The sequence below is a fragment of the Aulonocara stuartgranti genome, assembly GCF_965226115.1.
Source record: "Aulonocara stuartgranti genome assembly, chromosome: 23".
NCBI lineage: Eukaryota > Metazoa > Chordata > Actinopteri > Cichliformes > Cichlidae > Aulonocara > Aulonocara stuartgranti.
The window spans coordinates 22,373,177-22,395,264 of NC_138958.1; the positions used below are offsets into that span (position 1 = coordinate 22,373,177).

General features: G+C 43.1%; 1 protein-coding gene across 3 annotated transcripts in view; it reads right to left on the bottom strand.

Moving 5' to 3' along the window:
* Positions 1-4,698: 4,698 nt before the first annotated feature.
* LOC309701444 (desmoglein-2.1-like) overlaps positions 4,699-22,088 on the bottom strand; it is a 28,788-nt gene continuing 11,398 nt past the window's right edge. The window contains exons 5-12 of one of the 3 annotated variants that reach the window (XM_082525650.1): positions 18,979-19,142; positions 18,488-18,622; positions 16,924-17,109; positions 16,470-16,747; positions 16,238-16,380; positions 15,913-16,131; positions 12,879-13,115; positions 4,699-6,379 (exon numbers count right to left, since the gene is read on the bottom strand). In XM_082525650.1, coding sequence (XP_082381776.1) covers positions 6,195-6,379; positions 12,879-13,115; positions 15,913-16,131; positions 16,238-16,380; positions 16,470-16,747; positions 16,924-17,109; positions 18,488-18,622; positions 18,979-19,142 — 1,547 coding nt within the window. In that variant the 3' untranslated portion in view covers positions 4,699-6,194. Of the gene's footprint in view, positions 6,380-12,878; positions 13,116-13,211; positions 15,402-15,912; positions 16,132-16,237; positions 16,381-16,469; positions 16,748-16,923; positions 17,110-18,487; positions 18,623-18,978; positions 19,143-22,088 lie in introns of those variants that run through there. The other 2 variants (XM_082525651.1, XM_082525652.1) reach the window with 2 other exon arrangements.

Genomic DNA, 22,088 nt, shown 5'->3' on the forward strand with positions numbered 1-22,088 from the left:
GATCTATGACAGAAGTATGAGCTCAAACTGACATAGCCTACCTTGTGCACAGAGAAAGCAAAAGCCAGATGTGTTTTGTATTCATACCATCAGTGTGCAGTTGGCGCATTGTGTGCTTAGTAGATGATGGCTTGTGTGTACTGTTTGATACGGAAACACCATTTTTACGAAGGTGTGAAGAGTTAATCTAGCTGTGTTTGCTTTTGCAAGAGAACTACAATGTTTTGATTATTGGGTGACAGGTTTTCTTATTTGTGTGAAGAGTTTTGCAAAATTAGCCAATAGTTACAAAAAATGTGCTTAAGCAATCAGAAAAAACTGTAACATCTGATCTGTTTTCTAGGTTTTAATTCTTTTTTTTTTTGAGCAGTGAAAAAAATCAACTGTAATGAAACTTGCTGTCTAATCCATGATTGTACATTAAAACATTATTAAGAAATACAGAGTAATTAAAATGGTAGGTATGCTTAATTACATTTTTAGAGAAGTGTCAAGAACCGGTTGTGTGCAGGCAGGAGAGGAACCAAGACCATCCATCCGTCCATTCGCTTCCGCTTATCCTTTTCAGGGTCGCGGGGGGCGCTGGAGCCTATCCCAGCTGTCATAGGGTGAGAGGCAGGGTACACCCTGGACAGGTCGCCAGTCTGTCGCAGGGCCAACACGCAGGGACAGACAACCATTCGCACTCACATTCACTCGCACATTCATACCTAGTGGCAATTTGGATTATCTAATTAACCTATCCCCACAAGCTGCATGTCTTTGGACGGTGGGAAGAAGCCGGAGTACCCGGAGAGAACCCACGCAAACACGGGGATAACATGCAAACTCCACACAGAAAGACCCCGGGCAGAAACACAAGACCTTCACAATAAAACAGTAACTGGAATATTACACAGGAGTGGGGGAAAGGCAGCCAAGAAGGAGCAAGGGAACACAAGGGAGAGGGCAGACATGACAAATGGGGAAACATTATGGAATAAAACACAGGCGCAAAGACACAGGGAAAACTAACAACCAAAAGTTAAACATAAAAACCTAGGGACTAGGACTAAATTTTGAACTAACAAGGTGGCCTCAAACCATAATACAAAATGACAAAACATTAAAAAATGAAACCGCTGGGTCATAAGACCCAGGGTCGTGACAAGAAGTAAAGTTAGCCTAATGGAGAAGTAGAAACAGTGTTGAAGAAACATCTTCATTTATTTTCAGGATCCATGTGGAGGCTAAAATCACCCACAATTGTTTTATCTGTACTGAACAAAGAAAATGCACAAACTTAATAACACTGCCCTACTGGGATGATTTAGAAACCCAATGACATTAAAAAAAATAACAAACACACACACACACACACACACACACACACGTAAGCACTAAAATCCAGTGAACTCATGGATTTTAATTTCTTTTATTGGTACAAAACACACATAGTACAAAACTTTCATTAAATACATTGATCTAAACCATCAATCATACCCACTTTACTGAACATAATGCAGTGCATATATGAGGAAAGAGTAGACCCAGTAAAACTTAACCCTAACTGTGATTCTTATAGCACAATTTCAAAAACTGTTAATACTTAAAGCAAAACCACTCACTGAGTTTGCAAAACTAAAAGCACAAACACTGCTTTGCACTCAGTTTGCCATTTTGTAACACACACTTTGCAAACCTGTAGCTACAATCCACTGCACAGCACTCTTTTTGCAGAAGTGTGAACACAACTCACTGCTTTACACTCAATTTCCAAATGATCAACGCACTCCTAACAAAACTATACACATTTATTGCTATTATTTACACTATTTTGCCAACTGTCTGGCACACTGTCAAATGTGAAAACTGTTTTAGATAATTAGTTCACTTTGCAATCAGCCTAAGCACTATAATACAGGTAAGCTCTGTGTGTGGAGTACAATGGAGGGAGCAGAAAGAGTGAGAAGTAGAGGAGGCGGAGGAAGAGGACGTGGAGGTGAAGCAGTAGGACAAAGAGGGCGACAAGGACAAGGAGGTGAAGTTAGAGGAAGAGAACAAGGAGGAGCAAGAGGAGGACGAGGAGGGGGGAGAGGAGGATGAGGAGGGGGGATAGGAAGGGTAAGAAGAGTAAGAAATAGAATTACTGATGACATCAGAGCTACAATAGTGGACCATGTAATCAACCGTGGAATGACCCTGAGGGTAGCTGGCAAACGGGTCCAGCCTAACTTGAGCCGCTACACTGTAGCAAGTACCATAAGGACATCTTGAAATGAGAATCGGTTAGTACAGTCACTTTGCACTAAGATTTGTAGCACTGCCATATGCTGATGACAAACACAACAATACCATAGATGTAAAAATACTGAAATTGTTACTTTACAGAATTGCTAGGCGACCAAATGCTGGGGGCAGAGGAAGAATGTTCACTGCAGACCAAGAAACCCATATAGTCAATATGGTGATTGCAAATAATTCCATTAGACTACGCGAAATTCAGCAGAACATAATTGAGGATGACACCACCTTCCAAAACATACAAAATGTGAGCATTTCTGTATTAGGTCGTGTACTTGCCCGCAACAGAATCTGAATGAAACAAATCTACAGAGTACCTTTTGAAAGAAACAGTGAACGTGTAAAACAGCTGCGATATCACAATGTGCAGGTAAGCTATAGTATCATTGGTACTGAATTTGGAAGTGCATACTGTAGTGCTGTGCATGTGCCTGCTGTGCTGAATTTGTTTTGTCTTGTCTAGAGAGTGATGGAGCTAGAGGCAGATGCCATGGGTCATGAGCAGATTTTTGTGGATGAGGCTGGTTTCCACCTCACAAAGACAAGGAGACGTGGCAGGAACATTATTGGACACCGTGCCATAATGAATGTCCCAGGACAATGTGGTGGTAACATAACTATGTGTGTTGTTCACCATCATGCAACCCTGGGCCCATATAACACTGCACACATTATTACATTCCTGGACACCTTACATGACATGCTCACCAATGTTCAGAGACCAGAGCAGACCAGATACGTCATCATATGGGACAATGTTAGTTTCCATAGGGCTGCTTCGGTCCGCAACTGGTTTACAGATCACCCACTCTTCACTGTACTCAACCTCCCCCATACTCTCCATTCTTGAACCCAATTGAAGAGTTCTTCTCTGCCTGGCGCTGGAAGGTCTATGACTGTCATCCCCATCAATGCATAGCCCTTTTACAGGCAATGGAGGAGGCATGTGGGGATATTGACCAGGCATCATGTCAGGCCTGGATACGCCATTCCAGGAGATATTTTCCCCGGTGCCTTGGACTCGAGGACATTGCATGTGATGTTGACGAAATTTTGTGGCCGGACCCAGAGAGACGACACAATGTCGACTGATTTCTTTTTTTTCCTCAGTGAAATTACTGTTTTGTTTGGACTTGGAAATAAACACTTGTGTTTGTTTTGATGTGTGTAAATAAACACCAGTACTTGAAGTTTGGATCCCTCCATGTTTACAGACCTATGACAAAAGTATGAGCTCAAACTGACATAGCCTACCTTGTGCACAGAGAAAGCAAAAGCCAGATGTGTTTTTTATTCATACCATCAGTGTTTAGTTGGTGCATTGTGTGCTTATTAATATGATGGCTTGTGTTAACTGTTGGATACGAAAATACCATTTTTACAAAGGTGTGGAGAGTTAAGCAAGGGTTATTCGCTTTTGCAAGAAAACTACAATGTTTTGCTGATTGGGTGACAGGTTTTCTTATTTGTGTGTAGAGTTTTGCAAAAATAGCCAATAGTTACAAAAAATGTGCTTAAGCCATCAGAAAAAATTGTAAATGAAAAATCACACCAACCTCTGTGGTGTGGGTTCTGTTACCGTGGAGGGACTAGTTTCATTGGTTTTGTTCCACTGGTTTCGCTCCTTAGAGTGAAGGATGCAAATCAGTAAGTTGATCTGAATGACTGCTTTAATCCTGTAATGAATGATTTCTATCCTGAAGAAAGTGGCCATCCATACGAAATTGGGAGCGACTAAATAGTTTCTGAGTACTCAAACAAAAGGTTCTCAGCTCACTTGAACACTTGAGACCTCTTGTTTTCAAGCTGTTGTGGCAGCATGTGTCCAAACCCCTACAGACTTACTATATTTAATGTCAAATTTATTAGTCATTATAATTTTAGACCTGTAGAGCGTAATCAGGCCTCGATCCCAAAAGCCTTATGGATTGTACCTCTCTGAACAAGGCATACTGACTATCCTTTAGTATTTTCAGTGAAACTGCAGGGATACCGATGGCTGGTGCTTTAACCAACTGTTGAGTGTTCTATACCTCCAGCTGGACAAAGCAGTGCATTTGCTGCATGGCAGTGCTGTAGATGACAGGCTTCTACTCCTTTACCAGGAGCATGTGGCCTAATTTGCCTATCTTGAATTCACAGTGGTCATCCCTTCCCTCATGGTTATGGGGAAGGGATGACCTTAGCTGCTTTACTGCAGCTAAGGTCTGATCATTGATAGAGGCATTACTATACTGTTTTGTGCACAGGAAAATGGAAGGCAGAGGATTAAATGGAAAAGCAAGCTTTAACTGTGTGGTCGCGAATTTTGAAGCCATCCTGATAACCTTCTCCTACCAACGATGTGGAGATCCAACCTCTTTAGATCCAATTAAAATCAAGACACTGAAAAAGATGCTCTGGACAAGAGTAGAATTCTTGGAACAGAGTTTAATACACTGAATCATATGAACAGCAGGAAAAATACATACAGACATTTAGCAAGAGAATTACATAGCAGAAAGCAAGCAAAGCAAAACCCTGGGGTATACAGCCTTAAGCACAGACAACAGAGCAACACAGAGACGGACAGAGAGTAACAGCAGAGGGGAAAAAAGTGCTGGGGGTGTCCTCTGGTCCTCTAATATACAGGGACCAGTATCCCCGCCCCCTGCTGCTGAGTAACTTTTCCACCCGTCCAAACACAGCTGCAGGGGTCAGATAGCTGCCAAGGTCTTGGCCAAAGGCCAGTCAGGACTCTAACTACCCCTTGCTCTGGCTTATCACAATAAGTCATGACACGGTCAAACATCGCACATTAATCCTAATTATTAAGTCTTACACAGCAAGTGGCACAATCTTATAATATATAATCTTATAACTACATAGGTTACATGCTTAAGACACTTCAGTGTAGTTCAAAGTGTGTGTGTGTGTGTGTGTGTGTGTGTGTGTGTGTGTGTGTGTGTGATTATATCGTATGATATTTTATCATGTGTTCAGGATCTCTGTTACAATGTTACTGTTTTGGTTGTGATGCATGAACGACGTTGAGGGTGTATTAGGGAAGGTTAGTTACGGGAGAGTAAATTAATCAGGAGAACTCTCCCCTTACATTAACTGCCCTGTAACTGTACCACCTTAATAAACCTTGGTGAAGTACAATGTCTTGTGTTTAAGACTGTACATGAAAGTTAAAATATATATGTTCAGTGCACATAGATATATAGTGTATATAGTTACATAGTTATACATATCATACAAAAATCCACCACAACTGTCAATAATAAGTTCCAAAAAGTAAATAAGGTAACAGAAGTGCAAAATTATGAAAGGTTTACAGTACTGAAAAGGGAAACACAAGGAGCCAGACAGGTGGAAAGAATCAGGACAATCAGGGTGACACTAAATTAAAAGTTATAATTGGAACTCACCAAGTAAAATAATAAGCAACTGAATATTACCAAAACTAAGACTCATAATCTATAAGAATAATGAAACCATAAAATCAAGGATCCCAAAACACAATGGATAAAAACCAAAACTTTAACAGCATTAAACTTTAAAAATAACTTTTTAAACTGTAAAACAGCAAACCAGAAAATTTTGTGAACAGGAATCTAGGCTAAAAATATTAAGGAAGAATTCATAACAGGAATCAAACACCAAAACAAGGGGTCATGACAGAATGTACCATTAATTTGCTATTAGAAGGGTTATTTATTTATTTATTTATTTAATGTATTTGTAATTTTATTTATTTATTTATTTGCTTCTGTACAACCCTGCAAGAACCTTGAACTTTGGTCTGAGGTCTTTGAGAAACTAAAGGTAACGGTCTGACTCCAAAAGGCAAAGAGTCAGCAGAGTAACCTGAGTCCTCAATACAATAACTAACAAATTGTCCTTCGCGTATTTCTTTCCATTGGACATCAGTTGAGCCTTTGCCACTCACCTGAGTGTAATACTGTCCCAGAATTCAGACTTTCCGTAGCCACAGCAAGGGTGGTGTATTCTGGGGCTGTTGCTGAAGGATCTTTAAACCTGACCATATTTGCAGGGGACAAATCTCTCAGTGCCTTTTTATAGTGGCAGAAGATCAGAAACAGAAAAAAACCTGGAAAACAAATAAGTTTTAGACAGAGTTTAAGTTTCAAAATGTGGTTTATTGGAGATGCATTATTTCACAGTTTTTAAGACACCCCCCCACCCCCCCACCCCAATCTTCCTGCAGGTCCACCACCCGCATGAGACATCATAGGGGTCAGGTGCATTGTGTGTCGAGCCAGGAGAGCAAGCCCTGGCGGACCAATTGCCGGCTACCAAGACTGGCATTTGGGGCATGCAATGGCACCTCTATGGCGGGGAAGGAGCCTGAGTTAGTGAGTTTGAGAGGTACCAGCGAGATATAGTCGGGCCCACCTCAACGCACGGCGTGGGCTCTGGAACCAGTCTCCTGGAGAGGGGCTGGACTCTGTCTCAGTCTAGAGTTGTCCCTGGTAAGAGGTGGCAGGCTGGGGTGGGTATTCTAACATCTACTCAGCTTGCTGCCTGCCTGTTAGGGTTTCTCCCAGTGGATAAAAGGGTTTGTTCCCTGAGCCTTTGGGTCGAGGAACAGGTCCTGTGCTTATGCGCCGAGTGGCAGTTCAGAGTACTCAGCCTTCTTGGATTCCCTGGGTGGGGTGCTGGAGGGTGCTCCGCCTGGGGACTATGTTGTCATATTGGGAGACTTCAATGCTCATGTGGGCAACGGCAGTGAGACCTGGAGGGGCGTGACTGGGAGGAACAGCCTCCCGGATCTGAACCCAAGCAGTGTTTTGTTCTTGAATTTCTGTACAAACCACTGTTTGGCTATAACGAACACCATGTTCGAAAATAAGAGTGTCCATAAGTGCAAATGGCACCAGGATGCTCTAGGCTGCAGGCCGATTTTGTAATCACATCACCAGACCTGCAGGGCTGAGCCGTCAAATGATCACCACCCGGCGGTGAGTTGAATCAGATGGCGGGGGAGAACACTGGACAGATGTGGCGCACCTAAAAGTATAGTGAGGGTGTGCTGGGAACACCTAGCAGAGGCCCCAGTCTGCGAGATCTTCAACGCACACCTCGGGAAGGAGCTTCAACAGCATTCTGAGGGAGACTTGGGACATTGAATGCAAATGAACCATGTTCAGCACCTCCATTGCCGAAGCCGCTGCGCTGAGCTACGGCCACAGTGTGGTTGGTGCCTGTCATGGTAGTAACCCCCGAAAGTGATGGTGGACACCAGAGGTGAAGGGATCTACCAAGCTGAAGAAGGAGTCCTGTTGGGCTTGGTTAGCCTGTGGGACTTCTGAGATAGCCGATAAGTACCAACAGGCCAAGCAGAACGCGGCTCGAGCAGTGGCTGAAAAACTTGGGTTTGGAAAGAGTTTGGAGAGGCCAAAGAATTTCAGACTGCCTGGAAATTCTGGCAAACCATCAGGCGACTCAGGAAGGGAAAGTGGTGCTCTACCTGCACTGTGTATAAGGCGGGTGGAGCACTGCTGACTTCGACTGAAAAAATTGTGAGGCAGGAAGGAATACTTTGAGGACGTCCTCAACCATCCCACTGGCACTTCTTCCGTGAAGGAAGCAGAGTCTGGGGACAAAGGCGGGTCATCCCCTATCTCTGGGGGCGAGGTCACAGAGGCAGTTAAACAACTCCTTGGTGGCAGAGCCCCTGGGGTAGATGAGGTCTGCACTGAGTTGATGAAGGCTCTGGATGTTGTAGGGGTGTCCTGTTTGACATGCCTCTACAATGTTGCATGGAAATCAGGGGTGGTATCTCGGGATTGGCAGACCGGGGTGGTGGTTCTCACCTTTAAGAAAGGGAACCGGAGGGTGTGTTCCAATTATAGGGAGATCACACTCCTCAGCCTCCCTGGGAAAGTCTATGCCAGGGTGCTGGAAAGGAGAGTCCGTCCGTTAGTCGAACCTCGGATACAGGAGGAACAATGCAGTTTTCGTCCTGGTCGTGGAACACTGGACCAGCTCTTTACCCTCTCAAGGATACTTGAGGGTGCATGGGAGTTTGCCTTGAAGGTGCATGGGGTCTACATGTGTTTTGTGGACTTGGAGAAGTCATTCGACCGTGTCCCTCGGAGTGGGGGGTGCTCCAGGAGTATGGGGTGTGTGGCCCATTGCTACGGGCCATTTAATCCTTATACAACCGTTGCAAGAGCTTGGTCCGCATAGCAGACAATAAGTCGGACTAGTTCCTGGTGGGTGACGGGCTCTGCCAGGGCTGCTGTTTGTCACCAATTATGTTCATAATTTTTATGGATAGAATTTATAGGCACAGCCAAGTGACGGAAGGCTTTGACTTCGGTGGTTTCAGAATCTCATCTCTGCGTTTTCGCGAATGATGTGGTTCTTTTGGCTTCACCTGGTGATGGCCTCCAGCTCGCACTGGAACGGTTCGCAGCCGAGTGTGAAGCAGTGGGAATGAGAGTTAGCACCTTTAAATCTGAGGCCCTGGTCCTCAGCAGGAAAAGTGCCCACTCTGAGTCGGGGACAAGTTCCTGCCCCAAGTGGAGGAGTTCAAGTATCTTGGGCTACGTTCACACTTAGGGATGGGTACCGTTTATGTCAGAACCGGTGCCTTCTGACATAAACGGTAGTAACCAGACCGAAAAGCAGCGCACATTTCGGTGCTTTATTTCGGTGCTTTTTTTTCCTGAGCTGTGATACACTTCTAGCCAATCATTTTACGTTTCCCAGGATAGTAGGCGGGGCCAGGTACGTACGTTCAGTTAGAGCAGAGCTACAGATTAAAAATGTCCAAGGCGAAGCGGTCAAAAGTCTGGCTGTACTTCACAGCAAAATATGCAAACTCAGCAGCCTGCAACAAGTGCTTTAAGCTGATACTGTGATACTGTCAAAGGAAGTAACACCTCAAATCCGATGAAACACCTGGCGACGCATAGCGTTTTTTTAAAAGCCGAGAAATGCGCCGTATTTGATAGCTTGCTGCGAGACCTCACACTGTGCACGTTGGGTGGGTTGCCAGTTATCGGACCCGGAGCAACATCCCCCAAAAACCCGAAGAATAGAGTCCTGGCCCCTAGCCCTGCCAGTGTAGCAGAAATGATGATGATGATGATGATGATGATGGCAGCAGCAGCCGTTCTTTTCTGCGTGAGTAGCTAAATGTTGTTCGAGTGTAATTTACGTTGAGTAGGCTAACCACGTTATTACATTAATGCATGTAAGGTGAACTAGCAAACATGATCATAGCTACATGCGGCTGTCCTCTTGTTTGATGGCAGATACTCCCTTCACCCTGGCCAAAAAGGCTAAAATGACCAAAGAAAAAGTGGGAAACAGCTGAACATGAGAGGTTTTTGGACAAAGTTTGTGTTTTTTTTCCATTGTTTAAGCACTGCTTCCAGCCAAGAGTGATACCATATATGCCCCATAGCTGCAGAAAAGGCTAACATTGTTATCTTTTTACAAAAAAAAAAAAAAAAAAAAAAAAACAGCTGAACATGAGAGGTTTTTGGACAAAGTTTGTGTTCTCCATTCTTTAAGCACCGGTTCGAGCACCGTTTCAAAAGTACCGATTTGGCACCGGTATCGGATAAAACCTAAACAATACCCATCCCTATTCACACTGCAGGCGTAAGTGCAGCAAATCCAACTTTGACCCTGTGCGACCCATATCCGATCATGGTATGACAGTGTGAACGGCACAAATCCGATATTTTCAAATCATCCGATCTGGGTCACTTTCGTATGTGGTACTGAATCCGATACATACCTGATGTTTTAGAAAGCGACTGCTGTTTGAATGGTCATGTCGCATTAAATCTGTCTTTTATGTCACTGACATAAAACAGACGCCAATTATCAGTGCCGGAGAAGCGCCCGAGAAGACATCGCAAATGCTTCCTGGCCATCCCGTGTAGATGTTAGTGAAACAGTTGGGAAGACAGCGTTGGAGAAACGTGAAAATTTTATTTGTACTGTATAATCTGCAGATTCTGACAGAAATCAGCAACTATCATTTGAAGCACCGCTCCTCTCTAAAACAGCAATAAGAATAATTATTGGGCCATATGTAAATAACAAAATAACTTTATAACTTAAAGCAAAACTGGGAAACATAAAGTCCGAAACCAGTCTTTATATTAAGGGCCAACAGTCAAACAATATTTTTTGGTCTGGATCTAAACAGAGCGCGTTGTGTGTGACATCTTCTTTTGCGCATGCGGGCCGCTTTGAGGGTTCACACTAGAGCGCGTTTGCGGTCACATTTTATTTGTAGTGTGAACAAGCAGACAAAAAAATCGGATTTGATCAAAAAAATCGGAATTGAGCATTAAGACCTGCAGTGTGAACGTAGCCTTGGAGTCTTATTCATGAGTGACGGGAGAAGGGACGAATTGGTGCTCCAACTCCAGTGATGTGGACCTGTTTGTTGTTTGTTGTGGTTCTTGTTGAGAACCGGTTCCCACTGTTTCAATTCCTTGGAATTGTTTGCCATTTTTGCAAACGATTCCCTTATCAATTCCAGTCGCCCCGAATGACATCACCACGTTGCGGAGCGTCATTTACCTGGCAGGAAACATGGCGCCTTTAAGCGGCTCAAACGCTAAAAAGTTTGGTTATACTTTATGAGAATGGATGACAACAGGGCAACTTGCAATACTTGCAAAGTAGATATTTCATTTAAAGGAGGAAACACTACAAATATGCAAAAGCATTTGCTCACAAAACACACGATAACCTTAAATGAATGTCGTGTTTTTAATTCCGCTCCAGACTCGTGAATCTCAACCCAGCAGCAGCGGTAACGTTTGCACGTCCTCTCCTGTTAATGCGGCAGGTAAATAATCAACTAACAGTGCATATTATGTCTGCCTTATTACAAAACCTGCCATTACTGTGCGCTGCATTTAGGTGACCATGATGAGAAAGACAGAGTCTGGCTGGCGCTCGCTGGCAGTTCTCACTGCAGTCTACCGGTAGCATCTCCTTTCAGGCCAGGATAGACTAATGTCACAGAGCAGTGGCAAACATCTATTTGCCACAGCAGATGCCCTGATGCCCTGATTTTCGGTAAGTGAATGTGTTTAATTGTAGGCAGGGACATTACTGCATATTCTTGTGTAATTGCTACAGAATAATTTATGTTATACTTTGTTATTGCTACAGAAGAATATTTATTTTATTATTTTACATTTACAATTTTTTTCCCCGTGGACCCTGTGACACCACATTGCAGAGCCATAGGCTGCATCTCTTAAGATCTCACTGTTGGGTTTGTAAGGCCATGCTACTCCTAAATTTCTATCTTGTTCAAAGAGAAGATATAAAACAAAATTCTAAGCTAATCGACCTTAGTGTTCTCCTTTTTAAAAAAAAGAATCGATAAGAGAATTAATAAAGAACCGAATTGTTAAACAGAATCGAAAATGGAATTGGAATCGTGAAAATCTTATCAATACCCATCCCTACTCAGAATACAGCCGCTTCTCCTCCACATCAAAAGGAGCCAGTTGAGGTGGTTCAGGCATCTGACAGAAGGAATCGATGGATGGATCAATGGGCTTCTTACAACAAGGAAAGGGTGGAACCTAAAAATTTCTTTACCAGTAATTAAGATGTTGTAGAATAAGGAGGGGATGTTTTTCTCATTATCATTTAATATTTTAATATGGCATTATTAGTTCATTAGAAGTATATAACCAGCTTTGCATTAAGCATAAATTGAAGTTTTTGACCTTACATTATTCTTTGCATTACAGTGATGGTGATAACTTTAGTTTGATCTTTTCTTACAGGTACCAGAATAATAACATGATTTTCCATTGCAGATGTAACCATGATCATTCCATACACATTGCAGTTTGTTGCTTATTCTAGAGTTGTGCTTAAGGTAATTAAAGGTTAAAAGCTACAGCCAGCGCGAGTCTGGCTGATCTATGGAGGGCAAAGGCTTTGAGCTTGGAAGGCCGCACGCGCTTACACAGCACTTATAAGATGTTATTCTTGGTGATTTTGTGCTTAGTCATGTTTTAATATGTTTTAAGTAGAAGTAGCTGATCCAGCAATATTCATTTAATATTATATACTTGATTTAGAGCAATACACACTGATGGTCTTAACAAATGAAAGAGTCCTTGTAGCTGCCATGTTGTGTCTTAGCAGGGTACAGACGGTTCCAGGAGACGGGGGCAGTCAGCGTCTGCCCTCGGGAAGGAGACAATGTTATTCTTTGTGTTAAATAAAATTGTCAAGATTGATTGTATTACACCTGTCACTACGCATGAGGGGGCGTTCTAATACCCTGATTTCATAAAACTATGGTGATGTGTTTTTTGAGATGAGATCTGAGACTGTCTGCATACAGTGTCCATCTCCCACGTGTGTGATCATTAAATCATCGTTTGACTCAACCCGACCGGACCAGTGTTGTTATTGTGGGTTTTTCCTCTGGTGTCCATCCCCAATATTTTGAACCTTAACAATGTGCTAACACATTTGGTATTTACTATCAAAAGTGTAGCATCACATTGGTCAGTGGATCTGAGGTTTAACAAAAACTCAATTGTTTCTTTTGTGAAATAGAATAATCATGTAACACTTACACAGCAGTGGCAGCACCACCATTATCCCAATACTTGCAGGTCCTAATTGCACTCTTTTGACTGGCTGATTATTGCCATCCCATTTTCCACACACAACTCCATCCTCACACGTGCATACTCGAACCCAGACTCTCTGTGGTTCTGGGCAGGCCTTTCCCTGCAGATCTTTAATCACCAGTTCCACCTCATAGATACCCGGCCACATGAAGTTTTGAGCCCGCAAGATAGCCGCAGTATCTGTCAGAAACCACACAGAGATGTTACACATGTACAGAATGAATACATATTATTCCTGAAATGACAATCTAACAGATTAAATTAAATAGAATTAAATTCATTTGAAATCAGTTTTATTTACATAACACAGCGTGTTTGAAATTCTACAGCAAAGAGCCTACAGTATTAGAGAGAACGCCAGCAATCGGATGATCGCCTATGAGCAGCACATGGTGATGGTGGGGTGGAAGAAAACACAAAAGTTATCATCCCGCTCGTTGGGGGCACATGGGAAGTGAAAAGAGAGTGTAAGGAAGAAATGCTCATCATGGGAAGACCCCCACCCTTTAACAGCACAACATTAGCAATGGTTCAGGGGGACATGATGTAGTCCTAACTATAAACTTTATCAAAAAGAAAAGTTTGAAGGCTAAAAAGTCTAGAAGATCTCTGCTTCCCCAAGCCAAACAGTTAGGTGGTTAGACAACAGAAAGCTGAAAGTTGTCTCACCATTCTACTTTAAGAAATTCTAGTAACAACAAGTAAACTTGCAGTCTGAGAGTAAAGTCATCTGTTAGGTTAATATGATGCTGTTAGGTGATAGGGTCTAAATAGACCCTATCACCTAATAGCGAAATATTCAAGACCTATGTGAGAAAGATTTGAAAAAAAAATCTGGATTTAACAGGGAGCTGATGAAAAGAAGCTAATACAGGAGAAACATTATCTCTCTTTCCAATATTGCTAGTGTTCTTACTGCAGTTTTTCACTGACTGAAGGCTTTTCAGCAAGCTTTTAGACCAACCTGATAATAAGGAATTATTATCTGAGCAAGCAAGGTAAACAGTGCTTACCAAGTGAAATCTAAAAACAGACACCAACTAACACCAGCCAAAGTAAAGATAATCTCTCCTTATATATCAATAGGCATTCTTTGTGATAAAGCTTCTATCATCATTCTATCATCAGCAGGAGGATAGCTAATCAGGGCTAAGTTACTCTGGCCCACATCAGCTACATGGATTTCTTCTTTTTTTTGCAACTATTTTCAACAGGACTCTAAGGTAGAGAATGCTACGCATACAATTTGCAGGTCATTGAGCAAAATGGGGATTTGAGAAGGCACATGTACTGTAGTTCATGATAGGAAATATGTCACTCTGTGATAGTGTACGCTTAACAAGACCAACTAGTGGGACACCATTGTGCATTAAATCAGAACAGGACAAAACACAAAGAGGAAGTGCAGAATACCACAACTTTTTGGTAGTCCACTGGAGATCGACAAGTTTACTGGTAGTATAACCTCTTATTTGTAAAATAAAAAAAACTGAAGTAAATTTGCTTTACAAAATGTGGAAAACAGAAATATAAGTTGATAAACTAAATTCCAACATATCATGCATTTATACTGAACAAAAATATAAACGCAACACTTTTGTTTTTGCTCCCATTCCCCATGGGATGGACGTAGAGACCTAAAATTCATTCCAGATACACAATATAACCATCCCTCCCAAACAGTGGTCACAAATCAGTCCAAATGTGTGGTAGTGGGCACATCTGCTATATTGAGATAATCCATCCCACCTCACAGGTGTGCCACATCAGGATGCTGATCTGACATCATGAGTAGTGCACAGGTGTACCTCAGACTGCCCACAACAAAAGGCCACCCTGGAATGTGCAGTTTTTTGCACTATTGGGGGTCTGGGGACCCAGAACCGGTCAGTATCTGGTGTGACCACCATTTGCCTCATGCAGTGCAACACATCGTCGCATGGAGTCTATCAGATTGTCAATTGTGGCCTGTGGAATGTTGGTCCACTCCACTTCAATGGCTGTGCGAGGTTGTTGGATATTCGTGGGAACTGGTAACATGCTCAATGGGTGACATGTCCGGTGAGTATGCTGGCCATGCAAGAACTGGGACATTCTCAGCTGCCATCTGCCCTGAACAATGTGAACCATGATTCATCCGTGAAGCGCACACCTCTCCAACGTGCCAGACGCCATCGAATGTGAGCATTTGCCCACACAAGTCTGTTACGGCGACGAGCTGGAGTCAGGTCAAGACCCCGATGAGGACGACGGGCATGCAGTTGAGCGTCCCTGAGACTGTTTCTGACAGTTTGTGCAGAAATTGTTTGGTTGTGCAAACCAGTTGTTCCAGCAGCTGTCTGGGTGGCTGGTCTCAGACGATCTTGGAGGTGAACCTGCTGGATGTGGAGGTCCTGGGCTGGTGTGGTTACACGAGGTCTGCGGTTGTGAGGCTGGTTGGATGTGCTGCCATATTCTCTGAAACGCCTGTGGAGACGGCTTATGGTTGAGAAATGAACATTCAATGCACGGGCGACAGATCTGGTTGACATTCCTGCTGTCAGCATGCCAATTGCACGCTCCCTCATTGCTTGTGGCATCTGTGGCATTTTGCTGTGAGACAAAACTGCACATTCCAGGGTGGCCTTTTGTTGTGGGCAGTCTGAGGTACACCTGTGCACTACTCATGATGTCAGATCAGCATCCTGATGTGGCACACCTGTGAGGTGGGATGGATTATCTCAATATAGCAGATGTGCCCACTACCACACATTTGGACTGATTTGTGACCACTGTTTGGGAGGGATGGTTATATTGTGTATCTGGAATGAATTTTAGGTCTCTACGTCCATCCCATGGGGAATGGGAGCAAAAACAAAAGTGTTGCGTTTATATTTTTGTTCAGTGTATGTATATATTTATTATATTTTTCTATTGTATTTATTCTATTGTATATTTAACTAGATACATTTGAAATGATTGGAAGTAATTTCCTCACCATTTAGATTCTCCATGTGCCATTTCCCTTTAGTATTTTCTGGGATAATCTCAAACTTAAAAGGTCCATTAGGATATGCATCCTCATTGTTAGCATTCACAATAACAGAATTCTCAGTGGTGCACATAGTCTTGATGTCACTGGTCACGATAGGGCAGTGGTCATTAAAATTTTCCAACTGGATGGCTATGGTACCAGTAGCTGTTTTAGCAGGTGTTTCTGTGATGTAAAAACAGAAATAATAATATATAATTCATCACTTTTTTTTTTCTTTTTTTTGGTTTTTCCTTTCTTCAGAGGGAGGCTAATGGCATTCATTCTGTACCTTTTGTAATGCAGAGTACTTTGGCAAAATATGTCCCATTGACCAGGTATGAAGACTCCCTGTCAGGTATCCTGTTGAGTTTGATCTCAGCTGTCTCTGGGTCAATAGTCAACCAGTTATCTGGGTCTGAGCCTTTGGCATACCTACATCAGAGATAGGCCACAAACCAGTTATTATTGTACTTAGGAAGAGAAGATAACATGTAATTCTTGTTTCATGTGTATGCACTGACCTGACATTCTCAGCCAGTTCTCCAGTATCTTGATCTATTGCAGGATTGCTAGCAACAACATCTGTAATGTTGAAGGAGGTGTCTTTCTTGGAGATGGCTATAGCTTTGACTTTGGGATCAAAATGTGGCCCCTCAGGCTGGTTCTTTACATTGATTTTGATGGGATAGATTTTATATTCTCCCCCCCATTGCCAAAATGATCCTCCAGAAAAAGGTGGGGCCTTGTTCCTTACAGTTAACCCCAATACAAAGTTCTTCACATTCTCATAATCCACAGGCTGTGAAATGGCAGACATAAAGAATAAAACTGAAATAGTGGATCGTGTAAATAAAAGTATGTCATGTATTATGAGTGTATATGTCCTCATGTAAGGGGCATCCTGCCAGCATTTAATAAATGCATCTCACAATAGACTGCATAACATAAATTTCTTTGAAATTTTGTCTGCTGTACCTTATCAAGCATTAAGATGCCCTTGTTGGTGTTGGGGTCTGTTTTAATGCTGAAATACCCGCCTTCATTGCCTCTGACAATATTAAAGACAGCTTTCCAGTTGTCTGTGGCCTTCAGATCTAGGTCCTCTGCTTGGATCCTCATCACCTCCACACCTTGTATGTTCCCCTCAATGCTTCCTTCATACTGCAGTGGAACACTTAAAAGTTATTTCAACATTTTTTATGACACTTAATGTGTTATTTCCTGAAATCATCTAAAAAGGCCTTTGGAAGCATATTCTAACACATTGAACACAAAGTATTCAATTCAATTTAATTTTATTTATATAGCGCCAAATCACAACATAAGTCGCCTCAAGGCGCTTCATAGATACAGAGAAAAACCCAACAATCATATGACCCCCTATGAGCAAGCACTTTGGCAACAGTGGGAAGGAAAAACTCCCTTTTAACAGGAAGAAACCTCCGGCAGAACCAGGCTCAGGGAGGGGCGGCCATCTGCTGCGACCGGTTGGGGTGAGAGAAGGAAGACAGGATAAAAGACATGCTGTGGAAGAGAGACAGAGGTTAATAACAGATATGATTCAATGCAGAGAGGTCTGTTAATACATAGTGAGTGAGAAAGGTGACTAGAAAGGAAAAACTCAGTGCATCATGGGAATCCCCCGGCAGCCTATGTCTATTGCAGCATAACTAAGGGAGGATTCAGGGTCACCTGGTCCAGCCCTAACTATATGCTTTAGCAAAAAGGAAAGTTTCAAGCCTAATCTTAAAAGTAGAGATAGTGTCTGTCTCCCGAATCCAAACTGGAAGCTGGTTCCACAGAAGAGGGGCCTGAAAACTGAAGGCTCTGCCTCCCATTCTACTTTTAAATACTCTAGGAACAACAAGTAGGCCTGCAGAGCGAGAGCGAAGTGCTCTAATAGGGTGATATGGTACTACAAGGTCATTAAGATAAGATGGGGCCTGATTATTTAAGACCTTGTATGTGAGGAGCAGGATTTTGAATTCAATTCTGGATTTAACAGGAAGCCAATGAAGGGAAGCCAAAACAGGAGAAAGATGCTCTCTCTTTCTAGTCCCTGTCAGGACTCTTGCTGCAGCATCTTGGATTAGCTGAAGGCTTTTCAGGGAGTTTTTCGGACATCCTGATAATAATGAATTACAGTAGTCCAGCCTGGAAATAATAAATGCATGAACTAGTTTTTCAGCGTCACTCTGAGACAGGATATTTTTAACTTTAGAGATGTTGTGCCAGTGGAAGAAAGCAGTCTTACATATTTGTTTAATATGTGCGTTGAAGGACATGTCCTGGTCAAAAATGACTCCAAGGTTCCTCACAGCATTACTGGAGGCCAAGGTAATGCCATCCAGAGTAAGAATCTGGTTAGATACCATATTTCTAAGCTTTTCAGGGCAGAGTACAATAACCTCAGTTTTATCTGAATTAAGAAGCAGAAAGTTAGCGGCCATCCAGGTCTTTATGTCTTTAAGACATTCCTGCAGTTTAACTCATTGGTGTATATCATGTTAATATAGAGGACTGTGAGGAAGAGAAGTACCTGCTCTTTTTCAAGAGTGGGAAGGTTGTTGTTCACATCACGGATGTTTATAGTAACATTGCCTGTTCCAGTGTTTCCTTCTGGTAAACCTTTTAGGTCTTGGCCTCTTACAGTCAGAATGTACTGACCACATTTCTGAAATCAGAAGATTGTATGCTGTATATTACAAGACCATAAGAGCAACTGAAGAAATGTGTGGGCTGTCCAAAGTTAGACTCTCAGACAAATTTGTAAAAGGGACACATTGGGGTGAATTCACTGTTATGGTTGTGGTTTGCTGATCAAAAGGTTAAGCATTAACGTTACAGTCCCATATACTGCTGCAGTTAAGCTCATTGTCTATCATCCACAGAGTTGCATATTATTGCTGACCCTGCACATTAACTTGAGTGGCTTGTGATACTTAATTTAGTTTTAGTTAGCTAGTTACTTTTGCTCTAACACCTTGTTGAATGAAAGAGATGCATTACATTTTTTTAATCTAATCATACCTCTCTCTCCAGAAGAGGCTTTTTAACAAAGATGGAACCATCATCTCTGTTAATGTAAAACATATCGTCAGGTGGATTCTGATTAATGATGGTGTAGGAAATCACAGAACGTAAAGACCATGGTTCATCAGCATCAGTTGCTGTTACTTTCATCACAAAACTACCTGAAAAACAGCATGAAATGAAACAGTCATAAAACCTAAAACAAGCAAAAAGAATGGCATTAAATGGCATTGTTTGTTTTCTTGTGATGTAAAACAATGACTTACTTTCCACTAGAGCTTTAACTTGTAAAAGTTTAAGTCATCTGTAACACTATTTACTCAATATACTGGCCAAACTTTTAGAGGCTTTTATAGATTCTTACAAATATAAACTTAACTATATAAGAATTCAGACACATTTGTTAACTACAGACTGCATTTAACCTTACATGATAACTCAATGTTTTTTATGCTATCACCTTTAGCAGGTCATTGTAAAAATTTGATCACCCTGCAAATACAAAGCCACAATGCTTTGTAACGTTGGGTTGTGTTGTGTGGTTGAGAAGAGGCGGCAAAACACCTAGCAGGCTAGGCGGAAGGATACACACCCACACTGGTATCAGTAATCCACGGTGGTTCTTTAATACGCATTCTTCAGCAACCGTATAAAAGCCCGGCTGAACGGCTGCGGCTCAACAACAAAATGCCCAGCGTTCATACAACCCAAGCGTTGCAAACAAAACAAAAAAAAGGGTCTCAAAAAGAAAACATAAGTCCGTCCCTCGTTAAGCACGAGCGTGAAGGCACGTGTCCTCATAATCACAGAGAGAGAAAACGAGAGAGCAGTGGCACACACTGATGACACCATCAACCCTCGACTTGGGTGTCTTAAAGGGACACCACACCATAACGGCTGTTACATATTCCCCCCCGGTTAAACAAAGGCTGTCCCCAGCCGAACACAGCAAAGGTACAGTTCAAACTTAACCAGCCTCCATACATGGTCAGCAGGATAAGACGTCAAAACCAAAATAGGGGAATGTACAGTCCAAAATTGACAAACTGGCATACATGACAGTGTCCCACATGGTGAATGCCCATTCAAATAAATGTCAAAGAAAGAAAATAAGCTTAGGACAGCCAGGACAATGACAGAATGAAATTCCCTCTTATTGTTACATTGCGTTTCCACCGTTTTCCCAAAAATTACAACAGTAAGCATGAACATATCACCACAACATGAAAACAGTGCCAACATGAATCGTAGAAAACTCAAACAACGGTCCTGTGACAACAGCAGACCACATGAAACACATCAGAAAGCAAACAAGGTCACTTTATGTTAAATCTGTCAGTATGAAAAGGGTTGGTCCACCTATTGACCGACCAGTCAGCGGTGACCCTAGGAACTCGTCTTGGTCTGAGGTCATAAGAACCTCTAACAGCACACCCATCGGCAGCAGGAGGTGAACTGTTAACCTCTGTCTCCAGAGCAACGTCAGCAGTCTCTTGGAAAGAGTTCTGGTCCACGACAAGCGGGGCAGCGTCAGCACAGTCAAAGCCAGTCTCAGCAGGGGCGTTGCTAAAGACCGTGGGAGTTGCGTCAACCGCGTCACAGTCAATGCGGCCCGGGACTGAAAGAGCAGGAGGCAAACTGCTGTCCGGGACACTGAGATCCAAAGCTGCTGTAGCATTTAGCTTCGCACGCTGGCTAGACAAAGCCGAGTCCCAGGTATGGAATGGTTGCATGTTCGCAACATGAAAAACTCCCACTCTCTCCCCAGTGTCCACTGTGGTGAGAGAGTAATTCACATCCGACATCCTCTTGGAGATGCGGTAGGGACCCGTGTAAAGCGGGGCCAACTTAGCAGAAAAGTTGGACGATGCGTCTGATTTTGGGTGTGACTTTACCCTGACGAGGTCCCCAACTTCATAAGAAACCGTGCGACGTCTCAGATCATAGTAGCGCTTTTGCCTTTCATGACTCTCTCCGAGCACCACGCGAGCATGTTCATGAGCATCCCGAAGCGAAGCTCTCAGGTTATCTGAGTGGGGCGTTTCCGGGTCGCTCAGTCCCTCCCAGGAGGGTTGAGTGACAAGGTCCAAGGGCGTGTCCAACTCTCGCCCATACAGCATCATGGACGGGCTCAAGCCTGTGCTCTCATGAGGCGCAGTGCGCAGTGCAAAACAGATCTGGGGAAGATACTTGTCCCAAGAGGTGTGTTTATCCCCAACATAGGCTCGAATGGCCGTTTTCAAAGTGCGATTTACACGCTCAGTTGCATTCGTTTGAGGATGGTATGCAGTTGTTAGTCTGTGTTCAGTCCCAAGAGTCAACAAAACATGCTCAAAGAGGTCACTGACGAAAGGCGTTCCCCTATCAGAAATAAGGTGGGAGGGAGAACCATGTCGGGCAAAAATGTCAGTAATGAACTTGTTCGCAGCAACTTGAGCAGTGGCTTCTCTCACAGCACTCACCTCGACCCATTTTGAGAAATAGTCCACAAAAACAAGGATATAAGCATTCCCCCTTTGTGTGCGGGGCAGTGGGCCAACATAGTCCACCCCTGCGTACTCCAATGGTCTTTGTGGCTGGATAGGGACCATAAGGCCTCCTGTTTTTCTTTGACTCGGCTTAGTGGTTTGACACGAACAACATGAGACCACATACTTTTTCACGTCAGAGTTCATGTGTGGCCAGAAGAATCTGAGACGCAAGCGTGCCAGCGTTTTTGCAATGCCCAGGTGTCCAGCTGTGGGATGATCGTGGTAATATTTGAGCAGATAACCACGGAGGGCAGTAGGAGCAAACAGTTTAAGCTGCTTGAGTGGGTGGAGACCACACTTTGTCTTTGGGTCGAGGAAATAGAGGAGACTGTCATGGACAACGTACTGTTCCAGATCTTGATTATTCTCCCCCGTTTGTTGGTCAGTTTCCAGTTGATTGAGCAACGGGCCTGTGACTGGGTCCTCAAGCTGCAGCTGACGAACATGCGGGCGGTCCGAAACAATCACAGAAGGTAGAGCACGAAGGTCCATGCTCCCAATCACGGCATAGGGAGGGAGAAGATCAATGGGGGCATCCACATCTGGTAGAGGATTACGGGAAAGGGCATCGGGCAC